Genomic DNA, 21,010 nt, shown 5'->3' on the forward strand with positions numbered 1-21,010 from the left:
ACCGTTTGAAGCTTTGTACGGTAGGAAATGTAGGTCTCCTATTTGTTGGAATGAGGTTGGGGATGCTCAACTTACAGGTCCAGAGATTATTCACGAGACTACTGAGAAGATTGTACAAATTAAAGAAAGGTTGAGAACTGCTAGAAGTCTGCAAAAGAGTTATGCCGATAAGGGAAGGAAAGATGTTGAATTTCAAGTTAGTGATCGTGTTATGTTAAAAGTTTCACCTTGGAAGGGCGTAATTCATTTTGGTAAAAGGGGGAAGTTAAGTCCTCGCTTCGTAGGACCTTTTGAGATCATTGAAAGAGTTGGACCGGTGGCTTATCGTTTGAAATTTCCACAAGAACTCAGTGCTGTTCACGATGTTTTTCATATTTCGAATTTAAAGAAGTGCTTGGCTGAATTTGATCAGACTATTCCTTTGGAGGAACTTCAAGTTGATAAGTAATTGCATTTTATTGAGGAGCCTGTTGAAATCATGGACCGAGAGGTTAAGACTCTTAAACAGAGCAGAATTCCTATTGTTCGGGTCAGATGGAACGCTAGACGCGGTCCCGAGTTCACTTGGGAGCGTGAAGACCAGATGAAGCAGAAATACCCGCATTTGTTCTCAGATGCCGAGTCAACCCCTGCGCCTGCTTAAATTTCGGGACGAAATTTCCGTAACGGGAAGGTACTGTCACGACCCTACTTTTTCCGTTATCTTTTTCGTTAATTATTTAACGGCCGTTAACTGTTAGTGTGCCACGTCATTTCTATGACCTATATTATTATTTTTATAATATATATATATATATATATATATATATATATATATATATATATATATATATATATAAATATATATTAATAATTATGTGTTATGTGAATATTTGTATTCATATTTTAATTTATACGTTTCTACGTCTCGCGGATTTCCATCCGGCGAATCTTTTTGGTTTTCAAACCAACGGTCGAGTTTTTGGGACATTTAAATCCTAAATATTTTAAATATGATATTTTAAGATCATATTATTATATAGTGTATTTATATTTATTTTTCGTCGCGCGTTTGTTATCTTTCCGAATTTTTAATCGCGTAAGTGCGTTTTCGCGTTTTGGGACTCGATCGGGCTTTCGGGCCATCAGGAAATTATAATTTATCAAAATTGGCCCATCATGGGGCCCACCCCATCCATTTTCGGCCGAACCCCTAAGGGGGGGGGGGGGAGCCTTTCCTCCTTTCATATTTTTTTTACATTACACTTTATTTTCCCTAAAACCTAATTTCTAATTTTTGTGTTTTCTCCTCCCTTCTCCTTTTTTGGTCGCCAACCATCACCTACATCATCATCATCATCATCTCATAAAATTATTAATCTTTTCAAAGGGCTTTCAACACAATCGGATTCTACACAACGATCTCTACGCGTTCATACTTCTCGTTTCTCGATTAGGGTATAAACCCTAACCCTAGAATTTGCAATTTTTTATTTATTTACTGTATTTTGATGATTATTTAGTAGTATGATGTTTATGGATTATTGTAATGGTGTTTGTATGCATAGATGTACTCATAATCACATGTTTTCGGTTTGTTAAATTCTGGACAGCAGCTATTTCGTGTATTCTGGATTTGTGACTAAGATAAATGTTAAAATAAAGTATGTAAATGAGTTCCTCTCATCAAGACATTAATTTTAGACTCCAGATTCATGTCGTTTCGATTCCCGGAGCCCTAGTTATGATCAAATTACTATTTTGTTAAAATTGAAATGTGGATTGACATGAAACAGGTTTGGTCCGACTTTGTGACCTTCCTTGTGAAATGTCCCGTTCTTATTGATTAAAAACGTTCCATATTAATTGATTTCATTGCGAGGTTTTCACCTCTATATGAGACGTTTTTCAAAGACTGCATTCATTTTTAAAACAAACCATAACCTTTATTTCATAAATAAAGGTTTAAAAAGCTGTACGTAGATTATCAAATAATGATAATCTAAAATATCCTGTTTACACACGACCATTACATAATGGTTTACAATACGAATATGTTACATCGAAATCAGTTTCTTGAATGCAGTTTTTACACAATATCATACAAACATGGACTCCATATCTTGTCCTTATTTTAATATGCAACAGCGGAAGCTCTTAATATTCACCTGAGAATAAACATGCTTTAAACGTCAACAAAAATGTTGGTGAGTTATAGGTTTAACCTATATATATCAAATCGTAACAATAGACCACAAGATTTCATATTTCAATACACATCCCATACATAGAGATAAAAATCATTCATATGGTGAACACCTGGTAACCGACATTAACAAGATGCATATATAAGAATATCCCCATCATTCCGGGACACCCTTCGGATATGATATAAATTTCGAAGTACTAAAGCATCCGGTACTTTGGATGGGGTTTGTTAGGCCCAATAGATCTATCTTTAGGATTCGCGTCAATTAGGGTGTCTGTTCCCTAATTCTTAGATTACCAGACTTAATAAAAAAGGGCATATTTGATTTCGATAATTCAACCATAGAATGTAGTTTCACGTACTTGTGTCTATTTTGTAAATCATTTATAAAACCTGCATGTATTCTCATCCCAAAAATATTAGATTTTAAAAGTGGGACTATAACTCACTTTCACAGATTTTTACTTCGTCGGGAAGTAAGACTTGGCCACTGGTTGATTCACGAACCTATAACAATATATACATATATATCAAAGTATGTTCAAAATATATTTACAACACTTTTAATATATTTTGATGTTTTAAGTTTATTAAGTCAGCTGTCCTCGTTAGTAACCTACAACTAGTTGTCCACAGTTAGATATACAGAAATAAATCGATAAATATTATCTCGAATAAATCCACGACCCAGTGTATACGTATCTCAGTATTGATCACAACTCAAACTATACATATTTTGGAATCAACCTCAACCCTGTATAGCTAACTCCAACATTCACATATAGAGTGTCTATGGTTGTTCCGAAATATATATAGATGTGTCGATATGATAGGTCGAAACATTGTATACCTGTCTATGGTATCTCAAGATTACATAATATACAATACAAGTTGATTAAGTTATGGCTGGAATAGATTTGTTACCAATTTTCACGTAGCTAAAATGAGAAAAATTATCCAATCTTGTTTTACCCATAACTTCTTCATTTTAAATCCGTTTTGAGTGAATCAAATTGCTATGGTTTCATATTGAACTATATTTTATGAATCTAAACAGAAAAAGTATAGGTTTATAGTCGGAAAAGTAAGTTACAAGTCGTTTTTGTAAAGGTAGTCATTTCAGTCGAAAGAACGACGTCTAGATTACCATTTTAGAAAACATACTTCCACTTTGAGTTTAACCATAATTTTTGGATATAGTTTCATGTTCATAATAAAAATCATTTTCTCAGAATAACAACTTTTAAATCAAAGTTTATCATAGTTTTTAATTAACTAACCCAAAACAGCTCGCGGTGTTACTACGACGGCGTAAATCCGGTTTTACAGTGTTTTTCGTGTTTCCAGGTTTTAAATCATTAAGTTAGCATATCATATAGATATAGAACATGTGTTTAGTTAATTTTAAAAGTCAAGTTAGAAGGATTAACTTTTGTTTGCGAACAAGTTTAGAATTAACTAAACTATGTTCTAGTGATTACGAGTTTAAACCTTCGAATAAGATAGTTTTATATATATGAATCGAATGATGTTATGAACATCATTACTACCTCAAGTTTAGTAGGTAAACCTACTGGAAGTGACAAGAAATGATCTAACTTCAAAGGATCTTGGATGGCTTGAAAGTTCTTGAAGTAGGATCATGACACAAAAACAAGTTCAAGTAAGATTTTTACTCGAATTAAGATAGTTTATAGTTATAGAAATTGAATCAAAGTTTGAATATGAATATTACCTTGAATAAGAAAGATAACCTACTATATATAACAAAGGTTTCTTGATCTTAGATGATTACTTGGAATGGATTAGAAAGCTTGGAAGTAAATTAGTAAACTTGAAGGGATTTTTTGAAGTGTTCTTGAAGTGTTCTTCCTATGATGATTATAGCTTGATTCTTGAAGTGATTTTTGATGAAGATGATGATTAAATACTGGAAAAATACGTTCATAATAGTGTGTGTGTGTTGAGAGAGAATTAGAAAGAGAATTGGAAGTGAAATGGAGTGAATGATGAGTGGTAATTGGTGAGTGGTGAGTGGGGTTAAAAGGAGTTCTAGTTAGTTGACTAGCTCATGGTAGAAGTTAAAATTGATTAGTCATACATGACATAATCAAGAGTGGAATCCCATGCTAGTTTCTATTGGTATATACCCATAGTAAGTACGTTTTGAAGCTGTGTATAATACGGGTAAGAATACGACTAGAATTCTTGATGAAAGAAAAGAATGAGAAAGTAACTGTAACCATTTTCGTTAAGTATGAGTGTTTTGATATATGTCTTGAAGTCTTCCAAAAGTATTTTAATACATCTAAATACACTGCATGTATATACATTTTAACTGAGTCGTTAAGTCATCGTTAGTCGTTACATGTAAGTGTTGTTTTGAAACCTTTAAGTTAACGATCTCAATTAATGTTGTTAACCCATTGTTTATTATATCTAATGAGATGTTAAATTATTATATTATCATGATGTTATGATATATTAATATATCTTAATATGATATATATATACATTTAAATGTCGTTACAACGATAATCGTTACATATATGTCTCGTTTCGAAATCCTTAAGTTAGTAGTCTTGTTTATATGTATATAACTCATTGTTAATATACTTATGGAGATACTTACTTATCATAATCTCATGTTAACCATATGTATATCCATATATATATCGTCATGTCGTTTTTACAAGTTTTAACGTTCGTGAATCGCCGGTCAACTTGGGTGGTCAATTGTCTATATGAAACATATTTCAATTAATCAAGTCTTAATAAGTTTGATTGCTTAACATGTTGGAAACATTTAATCATGTAAATATCAATCTCAATTAATATATATAAACATGGAAAAGTTCGGGTCACTACAGTACCTACCCGTTAAATTAATTTCGTCCCGAAATTTTAAGCTGTTGAAGGTGTTGACGAATCTTCTGGAAATAGATGCGGGTATTTCTTCTTCATCTGATCTTCACACTCCCAGGTGAACTCGGGTCCTCTACGAGCATTCCATCGAACCTTAACAATTGGTATCTTGTTTTGCTTAAGTCTTTTAACCTCACGATCCATTATTTCGACGGGTTCTTCGATGAATTGGAGTTTTTCGTTGATTTGGATTTCATCTAACGGAATAGTGAGATCTTCTTTAGCAAAACATTTCTTCAAATTCGAGACGTGGAAAGTGTTATGTACAACCGCGAGTTGTTGAGGTAACTCAAGTCGGTAAGCTACTGGTCCGACACGATCAATAATCTTGAATGGTCCAATATACCTTGGATTTAATTTCCCTCGTTTACCAAATCGAACAACGCCTTTCCAAGGTGAAACTTTAAGCATGACCATCTCTCCAATTTCAAATTCTATATCTTTTCTTTTAATGTCAGCGTAGCTCTTTTGTCGACTTTGGGCGGTTTTCAACCGTTGTTGAATTTGGATGATCTTCTCGGTAGCTTCTTGTATAATCTCCGGACCCGTAATCTGTCTATCCCCCACTTCACTCCAACAAATCGGAGACCTGCACTTTCTACCATAAAGTACTTCAGACGGCACCTTCTCAATGCTTGAATGGTAGCTGTTGTTGTAGAAAAATTCTGCTAACGGTAGATGTCGATCCCAACTGTTTCCGAAATCAATAACACATGCTCGTAGCATGTCTTCAAGCGTTTGTATCGTCCTTTCGCTCTGCCCATCAGTTTGTGGATGATAGGCAGTACTCATGTCTAGACGAGTTCCTAATGCTTGCTGTAATGTCTGCCAGAATCTTGAAATAAATCTGCCATCCCTATCAGAGATAATAGAGATTGGTATTCCATGTCTGGAGACGACTTCCTTCAAATACAGTCGTGCTAACTTCTCCATCTTGTCATCTTCTCTTATTGGCAGGAAGTGTGCTGATTTGGTGAGACGATCAACTATTACCCAAATAGTATCAAAACCACTTGCAGTCCTTGGCAATTTAGTGATGAAATCCATGGTAATGTTTTCCCATTTCCATTCCGGGATTTCGAGTTGTTGAAGTAGACCTGATGGTTTCTGATGCTCAGCTTTGACCTTAGAACACGTCAAATATTCTCCTACGTATTTAGCAACATCGGCTTTCATACCTGGCCACCAAAAATGTTTCTTGAGATCCTTGTACATATTCCCCGTTCCAGGATGTATTGAGTATCTGGTTTTATGAGCTTCTCTAAGTACCATTTCTCTCATATCTCCAAATTTTGGTACCCAAATCCTTTCAGCCCTATACCGGGTTCCGTCTTCCCGAATATTAAGATGCTTCTCCGATCCTTTGGGTATTTCATCCTTTAAATTTCCCTCTTTTAAAACTCCTTGTTGCGCCTCCTTTATTTGAGTAGTAAGGTTATTATGAATCATTATATTCATAGATTTTACTCGAATGGGTTCTCTGTCCTTCCTGCTCAAGGCATCGGCTACCACATTTGCCTTCCCCGGGTGGTAACGAATTTCAAAGTCGTAATCATTCAACAATTCAATCCACCTACGCTTCCTCATATTCAGTTGTTTCTGATTAAATATGTGTTGAAGACTTTTGTGGTCGATATATATAATACTTTTGACCCCATATAAGTAGTGCCTCCAAGTCTTTAATGCAAAAACAACCGTGCCTAATTCCAAATCATGCGTCGTATAATTTTGTTCGTGAATCTTCAATTGTCTAGACGCATAAGCAATCACCTTCGTTCGTTGCATTAATACACAACTGAGACCTTGCTTTGATGCGTCACAATAAATCACAAAATCATCATTCCCTTCAGGCAATGACAATATAGGTGCCGTAGTTAGCTTTTTCTTCAATAACTGAAACGCTTTCTCTTGTTCATCATTCCATTCAAATTTCTTCCCTTTATGCGTTAATGCAGTCAAGGGTTTTGCTATTCTGGAAAAGTCTTGGATGAACCTTCTGTAGTAACCAGCTAGTCCTAAAAACTGGCGTATGTGTTTCGGAGTTTTTGGGGTTTCCCACTTTTCAACAGTTTCTATCTTTGCCGGATCCACCTTAATACCTTCTTTGTTTACTATGTGACCGAGGAATTGAACTTCTTCCAACCAAAATGCACACTTTGAAAACTTAGCGTACAATTCTTCCTTCCTCAATACTTCTAACACCTTTCTCAAATGTTCACAGTGTTCTTGGTCATTCTTTGAGTAAATAAGTATGTCATCAATGAAAACAATGACAAACTTGTCAAGGTATGGTCCACACACTCGGTTCATAAGGTCCATGAACACAGCTGGTGCATTAGTTAAACCAAACGGCATGACCATAAACTCGTAATGACCGTAACGTGTTCTGAAAGCAGTCTTTGGAATATCATCTTCTTTCACCCGCATTTGATGATACCCGGAACGTAAGTCAATCTTTGAATAAACAGACGAGCCTTGTAGTTGATCAAATAAGTCGTCGATTCTCGGTAGTGGGTAGCGGTTCTTGATGGTAAGTTTGTTCAACTCTCGGTAGTCGATACACAACCTGAATGTACCATCTTTCTTCTTGACAAACAAAATAGGAGCTCCCCACGGTGATGTGCTTGGTCGAATGAAACCACGCTCTAAAAGTTCTTGTAATTGGCTTTGCAGTTCTTTCATCTCGCTGGGTGCGAGTCTGTAAGGAGCACGAGCTATTGGTGCAGCTCCTGGTATAAGATCTATTTGAAATTCAACGGATCGATGTGGGGGTAATCCCGGTAATTCTTTCGGAAATACATCGGGAAATTCTTTTGCAATGGGAACATCATTGATGCTCTTTTCTTCAGTTTGTACTTTCTCGACGTGTGCTAGAACAGCATAGCAATCTTTTCTTATTAGTTTTTGTGCCTTCAAATTACTAATAAGATGTAGCTTCGTGTTGCCCTTTTCTCCGTACACCATTAAGGGTTTTCCTTTTTCTCGTATAATGCGAATTGCATTTTTGTAACAAACGATCTCTGCTTTCACTTCTTTCAACCAGTCCATACCGATTATCACATCAAAACTCCCTAACTCTACTGATATCAAGTCAATCTTAAATGTTTCGCTAACCAGTTTAATTTCTCGATTCCGACATATATTATCTGCTGAAATTAATTTACCATTTGCTAATTCGAGTAAAAATTTACTATCCAAAGGCGTCAATAGACAACTTAATTTAGCACAAAAATCTCTACTCATATAGCTTCTATCCGCACCCGAATCTAATAAAACGTAAGCAGATTTATTGTCAATAAGAAACGTACCCGTAACAAGCTCCGGGTCTTCCTGTGCCTCTGCCGCATTAATATTGAAAACTCTTCCGCGGCCTTGTCAATTCGTGTTCTCCTGGTTCGGGCAATTTCTAATAATGTGGCCCGGTTTTCCATATTTATAACAAACTACATTGGCATAACTTGCTCCGACACTGCTTGCTCCGCCATTACTCGTTCCGACACCATTTGTTCCTTTCGTTCTATTAACCCCTGGTCCGTAGACCTCACACTTCGCCGCGCTATGACCATTTCTTTTACACTTGTTGCAAAATTTGGTGCAGAACCCCGAGTGATACTTTTCACACCTTTGGTATAGCTGCTTCTGATTGTTGTTGTTGTTGCGGTTATTATTGTTGTTGGGATGATTGTTGTAGTTGCTGTTGTTGTTGTTGTTGTTGGGCCGTTTGTTGTAGTTGCGATTGATGTTGCGATTTTTGGGATAATTGTTGCGATTATTGTTGTAATTGCTGTTGTTGTATTGGTGATTCTTATCACCGTTTTTCTCCCACTTTCTTTTGACTTGCTTCACATTGGCCTCTTCAGCAGTCTGTTCTTTAATTCTTTCTTCAATCTGCTTCACTAGTTTGTGAGCCATTCTACATGTCTGTTGTATGGAGGTGGGCTCGTGTGAACTTATATCTTCTTGGATTCTTTCCGGTAATCCTTTCACAAACGCGTCGATCTTCTCTTCCTCATCTTCGAATGCTCCCGAACACAATAGGCATAATTCTGTGAATCGTCTTTCGTACGTGGTAATATCAAATCCTTGGGTTCGTAACCCTCTTAGTTCTGTCTTGAGCTTATTGACCTCGGTTCTGGGACGGTACTTCTCGTTCATCAAGTGCTTGAATGCTGACCACGGTAGTGCGTACGCATCGTCTTGTCCCACTTGCTCTAGATAGGTATTCCACCATGTTAACGCAGAACCTGTGAAGGTATGCGTAGCGTACTTCACTTTATCCTCTTCAGTACACTTACTTATGTCAAACACCAATTCGACCTTCTCGGTCCACCGTTTCAATCCAATCGGTCCTTCGGTTCCATCAAATTCCAAAGGTTTGCAGGCAGTGAATTCTTTGTAGGTGCATCCTACACGATTTCCTGTACTGCTAGATCCAAGGTTATTGTTGGTATGTAGCGCAGCCTGTACTGCGGCTATGTTTGAAGCTAGAAAAGTACGGAATTCCTCTTCATTCATATTCACGGTGTGTCGAGTAGTCGGTGCCATTTCCTTCAAAATAGTCAAATGGAACAAGTTAATCATACAGAATATTAAGAGTAGTTAATAGTATTTCGTAGCATAATATGAACTCATTTATAAAAGCTTTTTCTTCATATTAGCGTTTTATAAGTTTAAATTCGGGTAGTACCTACCCGTTAAGTTCATACTTAGTAGCTAATATACAATTCAACTACTACAATTCTATATGAAAAACTGATTATAATAATATTTCGCGTTCAAACTTTTATACAATATTTTACAAACTTACAATACCGCTTATTTTACATATAGCATGAAATATAGCACACAATAAATTTGATACAAGATGGTTGTGAAGATAATTCTAGCTAGTACACAAGTCATTCAGCAAAGGCAATAAAGACACGTAATTCATACGTCCAGAAACAAGTCATGCATTCTGGTTTTACTAGGATTACTTCCCATCCTTGGTCTTGTGGAACATAACCGTTATGGCCGTTGATATGACAGCGTGTTGTAACGTCGTCAAAGGGACGAGGGTTACGTAATGTCCAACAGTCCCTTAACAATCTAAAAACCTCATTTCTTACCCCAATTACCGACTCCGTCACTTGTGGGAACGTTTTGTTTAATTGTTGTAGCCCGATGTTCTTGTTCTCACTTTGGTGAGAAGCGAACATTACTAATCCGTAAGCATAACATGCTTCTTTATGTTGCATGTTAGCCGTTTTTTGTAAATCACGAAGTCCAATATTCGGATATATTGAGTCAAAATAATTTCTTAACCCATTGCGTAAAATAGCATTTGGGTTCCCCGCAATATATGCGTCAAAGTAAACACATCGTAACTTATGGATTTCCCAATGTGATATCCCCCATCTTTCGAACGAAAGCCTTTTATAAACCAAGGCATTCTTGGAACGTTCTTCGAATGTCTTACAAACTGATCTCGCCTTAAATAGTTGTGCCGAAGAATTCTGACCGACTCTAGACAAGATTTCATCAATCATGTCTCCGGGTAGGTCTCTTAAAATATTGGGTTGTCTATCCATTTTGTGTTTTTATACTGTAAAATAGACAAGAGTTAGATTCGTAAAAAAAAAAATACTTATTAATACAAGTAATTTTTACATATATCATAAAGCATAAGCACACTATATTACATATATTACACCACACGAATACAACTATCTTATTCCGGCTCGCTTGTTTCTTCTTCTTCGGTTTTGGTTCGTTTTGCCAAGTTTCTAGGGATATATGATGTTCCCCTAATACGAGCCGTCGTTTTCCACATTGGTTTAGAAAAACCTGGTGGTTTAGAGGTTCCCGGGTTATTGTTACAACTTAAGGACTTCGGGGGTTGACGATACATATAAAGTTCATCGGGGTTGGAATTAGATTTCTCTATTTTTATGCCCTTTCCCTTATTATTTTCTTTTGCCTTTTTAAATTCAGTTGGGGTAATTTCTATAACATCATCGGAATTCTCGTCGAAATCCGATTCATCGGAGAATTGGTAATCCTCCCAATATTTTGCTTCCTTAGCGGAAACACCATTGACCATAATTAACCTTGGTTGGTTGGTTGAGGATTTTCTTTTACTTAACCGTTTTATTATTTCCCCCACCGGTTCTATTTCTTCAACCGGTTCCGATTCTTCTTCCGGTTCCGACTCTTCTTCTGGTTCCTCTTCGGGAACTTGTGAATCAGTCCACGAATCATTCCAATTTACATTTGACTCTTCATTATTATTAGGTGAGTCAATGGGACTTGTTCTAGAGGTAGACATCTATCACATAATATCAAACACGTTAAGAGATTAATATATCACATAATATTCACATGTTAAAAATATATAGTTTCCAACAAAATTTGTTAAGCAATCATTTTTCAAGTAAACACGGTCGAAGTCCAGACTCACTAATGCATCCTAACAAACTAGATAAGACACACTAATGCAAAATTCTGGTTCTCTAAGACCAACGCTCGGATACCAACTGAAATGTCCCGTTCTTATTGATTAAAAACGTTCCATATTAATTGATTTCGTTGCGAGGTTTTGACCTCTATATGAGACGTTTTTCAAAGACTGTATTCATTTTTAAAACAAACCATAACCTTTATTTCATAAATAAAGGTTTAAAAAGCTTTACGTAGATTATCAAATAATGATAATCTAAAATATCCTGTTTACACACGACCATTACATAATGGTTTACAATACGAATATGTTACATCGAAATCAGTTTCTTGAATGCAGTTTTTACACAATATCATACAAACATGGACTCCAAATCTTGTCCTTATTTTAGTATGCAACAGCGGAAGCTCTTAATATTCACCTGAGAATAAACATGCTTTAAACGTCAACAAAAATGTTGGTGAGTTATAGGTTTAACCTATATATATCAAATCGTAACAATAGACCACAAGATTTCATATTTCAATACACATCCCATACATAGAGATAAAAATCATTCATATGGTGAACACCTGGTAACCGACATTAACAAGATGCATATATAAGAATATCCCCATCATTCCGGGACACCCTTCGGATATGATATAAATTTCGAAGTACTAAAGCATCCGGTACTTTGGATGGGGTTTGTTAGGCCCAATAGATTTATCTTTAGGATTCGCGTCAATTAGGGTGTCTGTTCCCTAATTCTTAGATTACCAGACTTAATAAAAAGGGGCATATTCGATTTCGATAATTCAACCATAGAATGTAGTTTCACGTACTTGTGTCTATTTTGTAAATCATTTATAAAACCTGCATGTATTCTCATCCCAAAAATATTAGATTTTAAAAGTGGGACTATAACTCACTTTCACAGATTTTTACTTCATCGGGAAGTAAGACTTGGCCACTGGTTGATTCACGAACCTATAACAATATATACATATATATCAAAGTATGTTCAAAATATATTTACAACACTTTTAATATATTTTGATGTTTTAAGTTTATTAAGTCAGCTGTCCTCGTTAGTAACCTACAACTAGATGTCCACAGTTAGATATACAGAAATAAATCGATAAATATTATCTCGAATCAATCCACGACCCAGTGTATACGTATCTCAGTATTGATCACAACTCAAACTATACATATTTTGGAATCAACCTCAACCCTGTATAGCTAACTCCAACATTCACATATAGAGTGTCTATGGTTGTTCCGAAATATATATAGATGTGTCGACATGATAGGTCGAAACATTGTATACGTGTCTATGGTATCTCAAGATTACATAATATACAATACAAGTTGATTAAGTTATGGCTGGAATAGATTTGTTACCAATTTTCACGTAGCTAAAATGAGAAAAATTATCCAATCTTGTTTTACCCATAACTTCTTCATTTTAAATCCGTTTTGAGTGAATCAAATTGCTATGGTTTCATATTGAACCCTATTTTATGAATCTAAACAGAAAAAGTATAGGTTTATAGTCGAAAAAATAAGTTACAAGTCGTTTTTGTAAAGGTAGTCATTTCAGTCGAAAGAACGACGTCTAGATGACCATTTTAGAAAAAATACTTCCACTTTGAGTTTAACCATAATTTTTGGATATAGTTTCATGTTCATAATAAAAATCATTTTCTCAGAATAACAACTTTTAAATCAAAGTTTATCATAGTTTTTAATTAACTAACCCAAAACAGCCCGCGGTGTTACTACGACGGCGTAAATCCGGTTTTACGGTGTTTTTCGTGTTTCCAGGTTTTAAATCATTAAGTTAGCATATCATATAGATATAGAACATGTGTTTAGTTAATTTTAAAAGTCAAGTTAGAAGGATTAACTTTTGTTTGCGAACAAGTTTAGAATTAACTAAACTATGTTCTAGTGATTACGAGTTTAAACCTTCGAATAAGATAGTTTTATATATATGAATCGAATGATGTTATGAACATCATTACTACCTCAAGTTTAGTAGGTAAACCTACTGGAAGTGACAAGAAATGATCTAGCTTCAAAGGATCTTGGATGGCTTGAAAGTTCTTGAAGTAGGATCATGACACAAAAACAAGTTCAAGTAAGATTTTTACTCGAATTAAGATAGTTTATAGTTATAGAAATTGAATCAAAGTTTGAATATGAATATTACCTTGAATAAGAAAGATAACCTACTGTATATAACAAAGGTTTCTTGATCTTAGATGATTACTTGGAATGGATTAGAAAGCTTGGAAGTAAATTAGTAAACTTGAAGGGATTTTTTGAAGTGTTCTTGAAGTGTTCTTCCTATGATGATTATAGCTTGATTCTTGAAGTGATTTTTGATGAAGATGATGATTAACTACTGGAAAAATACGTTCATAATAGTGTGTGTGTGTGTTGAGAGAGAATTAGAAAGAGAATTGGAAGTGAAATGGAGTGAATGATGAGTGGTAATTGGTGAGTGGTGAGTGGGGTTAAAAGGAGTTCTAGTTAGTTGACTAGCTCATGGTAGAAGTTAAAATTGATTAGTCATACATGACATAATCAAGAGTGGAATCCCATGCTAGTTCCTATTGGTATATACCCATAGTAAGTACGTTTTGAAGCTGTGTATAATACGGGTAAGAATACGACTAGAATTCTTGATGAAAGAAAAGAATGAGAAAGTAACTGTAACCATTTTCGTTAAGTATGAGTGTTTTGATATATGTCTTGAAGTCTTCCAAAAGTATTTTAATACATCTAAATACACTGCATGTATATACATTTTAACTGAGTCGTTAAGTCATCGTTAGTCGTTACATGTAAGTGTTGTTTTGAAACCTTTAAGTTAACGATCTCAATTAATGTTGTTAACCCATTGTTTATTATATCTAATGAGATGTTAAATTATTATATTATCATGATGTTATGATATATTAATATATCTTAATATGATATATATACATTTAAATGTCGTTACAACGATAATCGTTACATATATGTCTCGTTTCGAAATCCTTAAGTTAGTAGTCTTGTTTATATGTATATAACTCATTGTTAATATACTTATGGAGATACTTACTTATCATAATCTCATGTTAACCATATGTATATCCATATATATATCGACATGTCATTTTTACAAGTTTTAACGTTCTTGAATCGCCGGTCAACTTGGGTGGTCAATTGTCTATATGAAACATATTTCAATTAATCAAGTCTTAACAAGTTTGATTGCTTAACATGTTGGAAACATTTAATCATGTAAATATCAATCTCAATTAATATATATAAACATGGAAAAGTTCGGGTCACTACACCTTGGTGTCTTTAGGGTGTGTTAGTGTGTTAGGACTGATGGTGGGACGAACTTTCATGTTCGGGTCACCTAAATCCGAGCCACGGTTCACCCGGTACGACTAAAACACGATTTTGAGTAAATTGAAAGTCCAAGTGGTGTCATGGCTGATTACCACGACTTGTGGACTGTTCTTGGTGAGTTCTTGAGTGCACCACTGTGTCGGGTGGTTTGAATAGGCGGAGATGCATATAAGGCTCGCCAGAAATCGACACCCAGGGCTCAAGATACGACCCGATGAACTTTTGAATTAAAACTTATGATTAATTCTAAAACTTATGATAAAAATAATGAAACTCATTATTAATTAATTACTTATGATAAAAGAAGTAATTATTATTATTTAAGAATTATGATATAAATATTTATTATATCACTTGATTATTATTTATGATTTAATTAACATTTTAATTTAACTTATGATTAATAATACTTTTATTATTAATGGAATATACTTATGATAAGTATTAAAATTATTTTATGAGAATATTATTATAAGACTTATAATGAAGATTAAATAATTATTTAATTATTATAAGACTTAATTATTATTTAATTAGGATTTAATTATTAAATACTTATGATTTAATAATTATATTTAGAAACTTATGATATGATTAATAATTCATTATTAATTAATAATACTTATGATATGATTTAAAATTTATTATTAATTAATAATATTTATATTATGACTAATATTTAATTAATTAATTAAATACTTATGTTATATTAATTATATCATTTCAACTTATATTAACTTTAATAATTCATTTTATTTAATTAAACTTATGTTATGACATAATTGTACACTTTTAACTTTAATAAACATTATAACTTATGTTATTATTATAACTTACACTTTTCAAATTAACGTTGACTATGTTTGACCAAGGTTGACTTTTGAGTTGACTTTCGGTTGACTTTGACTTTCAGTTGACTTTCTAAATAAGGAAACTTTCCTAAAAACTTTCTAAAAATAGAACTTTCTAAATTTGGAAACTTTCCAAAAATAGAAACTTTCCAAAAATAGAAACTTTCCAAAAATGAAAACCTGCTAAAAATAGAAACTTTCTAAAAATAGAAAGTATGTGTCCGTACGCTGTTCCAGTCAAACCGATGCTTGCCGAGTATTGTTCTATGTCTACTTGCAACATGTACAATAGCTATCATACTAAGACTTGACCTAAGTTAGTTATTTATATCGACCTGCTTTATTTATAGGTCGGCGTTGTGATCGTTCCTGATCACTTTATTCTATTTGCTGTTCGCTTGTTTGTGTGGTTTCTTCAGTTGCTTTTAAGGTGAGTTATAGTCCCGTTTTTACATACTTTTCAAAGTATATTTTTGGGATGTGATTTCATGCATTTTATTTACGTTTAGACACAAGTGACAATTAAATTTAAATTATTCATTGTGAGTTGGACAAAAATATTCCCTAGTCTGGTAACTGTAATCATTGGTTTCTACCGGTGAACGCGAATCCTACGGATAGATCTATCGGGTTTGACAACCCCATTTCGAGCTAGTCGCGCTAGCAAATTTATAATCGAATGTTTAGTACTTCGTAATTTGTTGTAGATACACTGTCCAAGTGTATATTTTTATTGTGTTTAACAAGGGTAAATAAAGGGTTAAGTGGTTACCAGGTGGCTCATTGATAATGGAATAATGTTTAATGTTTTCTAACATTTTTAAATCTTGTGGTCTAAAGTTTATTTGTTTATTTAAACCTATAATTCACTCAACCTTTGTGTTGACAGTTTACTTGCATGTTTTCACAGGTACTTGAGTTTTGTGATGCTTCCGCTGTGTTTAGAAGAGTCTGCATACATTTGAGCAGATTTTATGAAACATTTTATGAAACTTAAGCTTGCATTCTATTTTTGAATAATTTAAACTTGTGGGTTTGTTGGCAAGGTTTTGTGTCAACTTTTGGTTTATTACTATGGTTGGTTGTTTAAAACTACATATTATGGTTTGTTTCTTTTTTGGGAAACTTTTGAGATAAAAGAATGCAATTTTGTTTATTTAATTCATTTAAGTTCGATCAAGCTGTGGGACCAACTGACGGAACCGTTAAGTGTTTTGACGGGGTCGTCACAAATAGTCTTGGTTTACACCGTTAGTTATTTGAAAAGCTTTGATTATGTGGTCAAGAAATGTGAAAGAAATCCTAGGTTGCAGCTAGTTTATGATCTCTTTGGCTGAAAACAAGACACATGTTTACTTTAACCTCTATTTAAACCAACACATCCTTCATCAATTTGATCACACGAAAACTATAAGCTCTCTCTCTCTCTCTCTCTCTCTCTCTCTCTCTCTCTCTCTCTCTCTCTCTCTCTCTAGGTATAGAAAGAATGGAACCTTCATCTTTGCAGGAGGTTGAAATAACATATTTCAATGTACCTACAACACTATCATACCATGAGAGATCAGTAAATAGACCTTCTGGCTGTAGCACTAATGGTTTATCTCTGACATGGAATGACTTGTGGGTTAAAGTGCCCGATGACAAAATGGGCAAGACCCGGTCCATACTTCAAGGTGTTACGGGTTACGCCAGACCGGGAGAGATGTTAGCTATCATGGGTCCTTCTGGTTCTGGCAAATCCACACTCCTTGATGCCTTGGCAGGTATATAGCAATAGCAATTATGTTCAAAGAAAGAGTTCATATATATAATAATTAATGTGACTCGCTAAATTTTGACAATTATTATATATTTAATGTTTACATGCAGGGCGACTACACTCTAAGACTAGGCAAAGTGGTGATATTTTAGTTAATGGAATCAAGAAAACTCTAGCATATGGAACATCGGTAATTAATTAAGCACTATAATTAATAAAATAGTAAATGGGTAAACGGATATCCACAGCTTAACCGGATTGCTCCGTGACCATTTTCTACCCTTTTTCTGACTAGATACACAGATACGATTTTGTAATGTACTAAGAGATATACTTTTTAGTATATTGGTCACATTTTGTAGTTTAAGTAAAAATTATATGTATGTGCAGGCTTATGTGACTCAAGATGAGACACTCATAACAACGCTTACTGTCCGTGAAAGTGTCTACTATTCAGCACAACTCCAACTACAAGACTCCATGTCGGAAGCCGAAAAGAAAGAGAGAGCTGATATGACTATAAGAGAAATGGGCCTTCAAGATGCCATGGACACTAGAATCGGAGGGTGGGGAGTTAAGGGCCTTAGTGGAGGCCAAAAGAGACGAGTTAGCATATGTATCGAGATCCTAACTCGTCCTAAACTTCTATTCCTTGACGAACCAACAAGCGGCCTTGATAGTGCCGCTTCATGCTACGTGATGAGTAGAATCGCGAAACTTGATCAGCATGAAGGAAGGACCATTATTGCGTCCATTCATCAACCTTGCAACGAAGTATTTGGTCTCTTTCATAATCTTTGCCTTCTTTCTTCGGGAAGAACCGTTTATTTCGGTAAAACCAGCTTTGCGAATGAAGTATGTGAGCCTTAATTAATTCGACATTTTTTTATCAGTTCATGTAAATTTCATTATATTAACAAAAGTTGAATCGTTGCAGTTATTCGCTTTGAATGGCTTCCCTTGTCCCAGTTTCCATAATCCATCTGATCACTTTCTTAGAACAATAAATAAGGATTTTCATCATGAGGTAATTCTTTACCATAATCCATCTGTTGTTAGCTACGGCACACAGGGTTAGCGTGTCCCTGCCAACTTACACGTTTTGATCCGAAAATAGGATATATTTAGGATGTATAAAGTATTTGTACTAGTTATTATTTATATTGCATGAATAGATGATCATTGTTGAAATAATCATTAGCAGGATATCGAACAAGGTTCAACTAGAAGGACAAGTCCCGAGGAAGTGATTAAGAAGTTAATAGATTCATACAAGTCATCTACTACTTACCAAGAAGTTAAAAGTACAGTAGGGGAAATATACAAGAAGGTGAGCTAAAAAAATTACTGTAAATAGATGCAAAACTTTATTTGTTATATTTATGAGTGTGGTAACTAATGCCGATTCCAGGATCAGAATTCAATAGGGTCAAGAATTTTTTTGCAGTATTAATTATATTTGAATGTTATTTTAGTGTTTTTTTACCTTAAAAAAAAACTATAAATTCGAAAAATATATATGGTTCGAGTAGTTAAATTTAGTGGAGTCCTATATAAGTTAAATAAAAACTATAAATTTTAAAAAATATATGGTGCTTGCAATTAAATTCAGTGGTATTCTATACAATTTAAAGAGTATTTTGTATATAAAAATTTCAAACTAACGGTGTTCCGTAATTCCATAGACTGTAAGCTAGACTCGCCTGGTAACAACTATAGTTTGAAGTTTGAACAAAGGCGTCTCCATACCTGTTAGCTATTTTACAAACCACTAGCTTACAAAATTAGTTTATATGTATTGAGATATTCAATGTTTATAAGGGCTTTTTTTTTTGTATGGAACATGGATTCTAAATTATTGAGACGGCCATGAGTATGAATAATTTCTTGGTATTTCTCAGGGAGATGGAACGCATGATATAAAGAGAAGCCATGCTAGTTTTTCGACTCAATGCCTTGTACTCACAAAGCGGTCTTTCGTCAACATGCACCGTGATCTTGGTTATTACTGGCTGCGTCTCGCAATCTATTTAGCATTGTCCTTGGGTCTTGGAACACTCTTCTTCGACGTAGGCTCAAGTGACAGCTCAATTGAGGTAATGTGTACATTCATATGATCTGATCTATGTGATTCAGTTCATCCAAAACTGAGCTAATTATAATTAATATATGTATATGTATATGTATATGTATATGTATATGTATATGTATATGTATATGTATATGTATATGTATATGTATATGTATATGTATATGTATATGTGTATGTATGGATATATACTTGCAGGCTAGAAGTTCAATGTTGATGTTCGTGGTTTCATTCTTAACATTCATGACAATTGGTGGGTTCCCCTCATTTGTGGAGGACATGAAGGTATTCGAACGTGAAAGATTAAACGGACATTACTCAATCGGAGCTTTCGTGATCTCCAACACGTTATCTTCAACGCCATACTTGTTACTAGTATCCGTGATTCCAGGAGCATTAGCATATTACCTAACCGGACTACGCGAAGGATATGATCACTTTGTGTATTACTCATTGATACTGTTTGCGTCTATGTTGCTAGTTGAGAGCTTAATGATGATCGTTGCAAGCGTTGTTCCGAATTACTTAATGGGAATCATAATCGGTGCAGGGATCCAAGCCTTCATGGTTTTAGGTGGCGGATTCTTTCGATTGCCACATGATTTACCACGCATATTTTGGAAGTACCCGATGTATTACGTCGGATTTCATAAGTATGCGTATCAAGGGCTGTTTAAGAATGAGTTTGAAGGAGTAGTGTATGTTTACAGCGAAGCAGGGGTGCGAAAAATGGTGGATGGAGGGTATATTTTAAGAGAGAAATGGCAAGTTGAAATGGGTTACTCAAAGTGGATTGATTTGGTGATTATTTTAGAGATGGTTGTGATTTCTAGAGCTTTGTTTTGGGTTATAATTATGATTGTGGAGAAGGTTAAATCTGGTTTCTGGGGTTTAAATTTTGCTGTTCCAAAGAAGGAAAAGGCTCATGGTTTGATAAATCCACTTGCATCACCTTCAGATCAAGTACTTATACTTCCTTAATTAGGCGAATCTAGTAGTTTTATATATGAACAGTTGTACTTCAGTTAAATAAACGTCTAACTGTATCAAAATATATCAATCTATGGTCATTTTATTGCATGTATTCAGTTTTATTGACTTATATTGGATTGGATGTGTCAAAATTTTAAATTTTACCATTATTGTTTGTGAACAAGAATATGGTCAGCCGCGCTTTGCAGCGGCGGACGATTTAAACGTTATCTGCAAACTCTAAACATTAATAAAGCATCGAGATAGTTAATGCTTACATACGAAAGCATAAATACATAGTATTTTACAAATTGGTTTAGAAGCGTTATAAACTTTTTCCGTACAGGTAAATGATATGTTATTGAAGAGCAGATTTATAGCATATCTATTATCT

At 34.4% G+C, this 21,010-nt stretch overlaps 1 protein-coding gene across 1 annotated transcript; it reads left to right on the forward strand.

Annotated features, from left to right (window-relative positions):
* Positions 1 to 17,282: 17,282 nt before the first annotated feature.
* On the forward strand, positions 17,283 to 20,627 carry LOC139853534 (ABC transporter G family member 1-like). The gene is made up of 7 exons (XM_071842924.1): positions 17,283 to 17,559; positions 17,666 to 17,745; positions 17,946 to 18,410; positions 18,493 to 18,582; positions 18,760 to 18,885; positions 19,457 to 19,651; positions 19,843 to 20,627. The coding sequence occupies exons 1-7, from the start codon at positions 17,283 to 17,285 to the stop codon at positions 20,623 to 20,625; spliced, it is 2,016 nt and encodes a 671-aa protein (XP_071699025.1). The 3' UTR covers positions 20,626 to 20,627.
* The last annotated feature ends 383 nt before the right edge of the window (positions 20,628 to 21,010 follow it).

Source organism: Rutidosis leptorrhynchoides, chromosome 6 (assembly GCF_046630445.1).
Source record: "Rutidosis leptorrhynchoides isolate AG116_Rl617_1_P2 chromosome 6, CSIRO_AGI_Rlap_v1, whole genome shotgun sequence".
Classification (NCBI taxonomy): domain Eukaryota; kingdom Viridiplantae; phylum Streptophyta; class Magnoliopsida; order Asterales; family Asteraceae; genus Rutidosis; species Rutidosis leptorrhynchoides.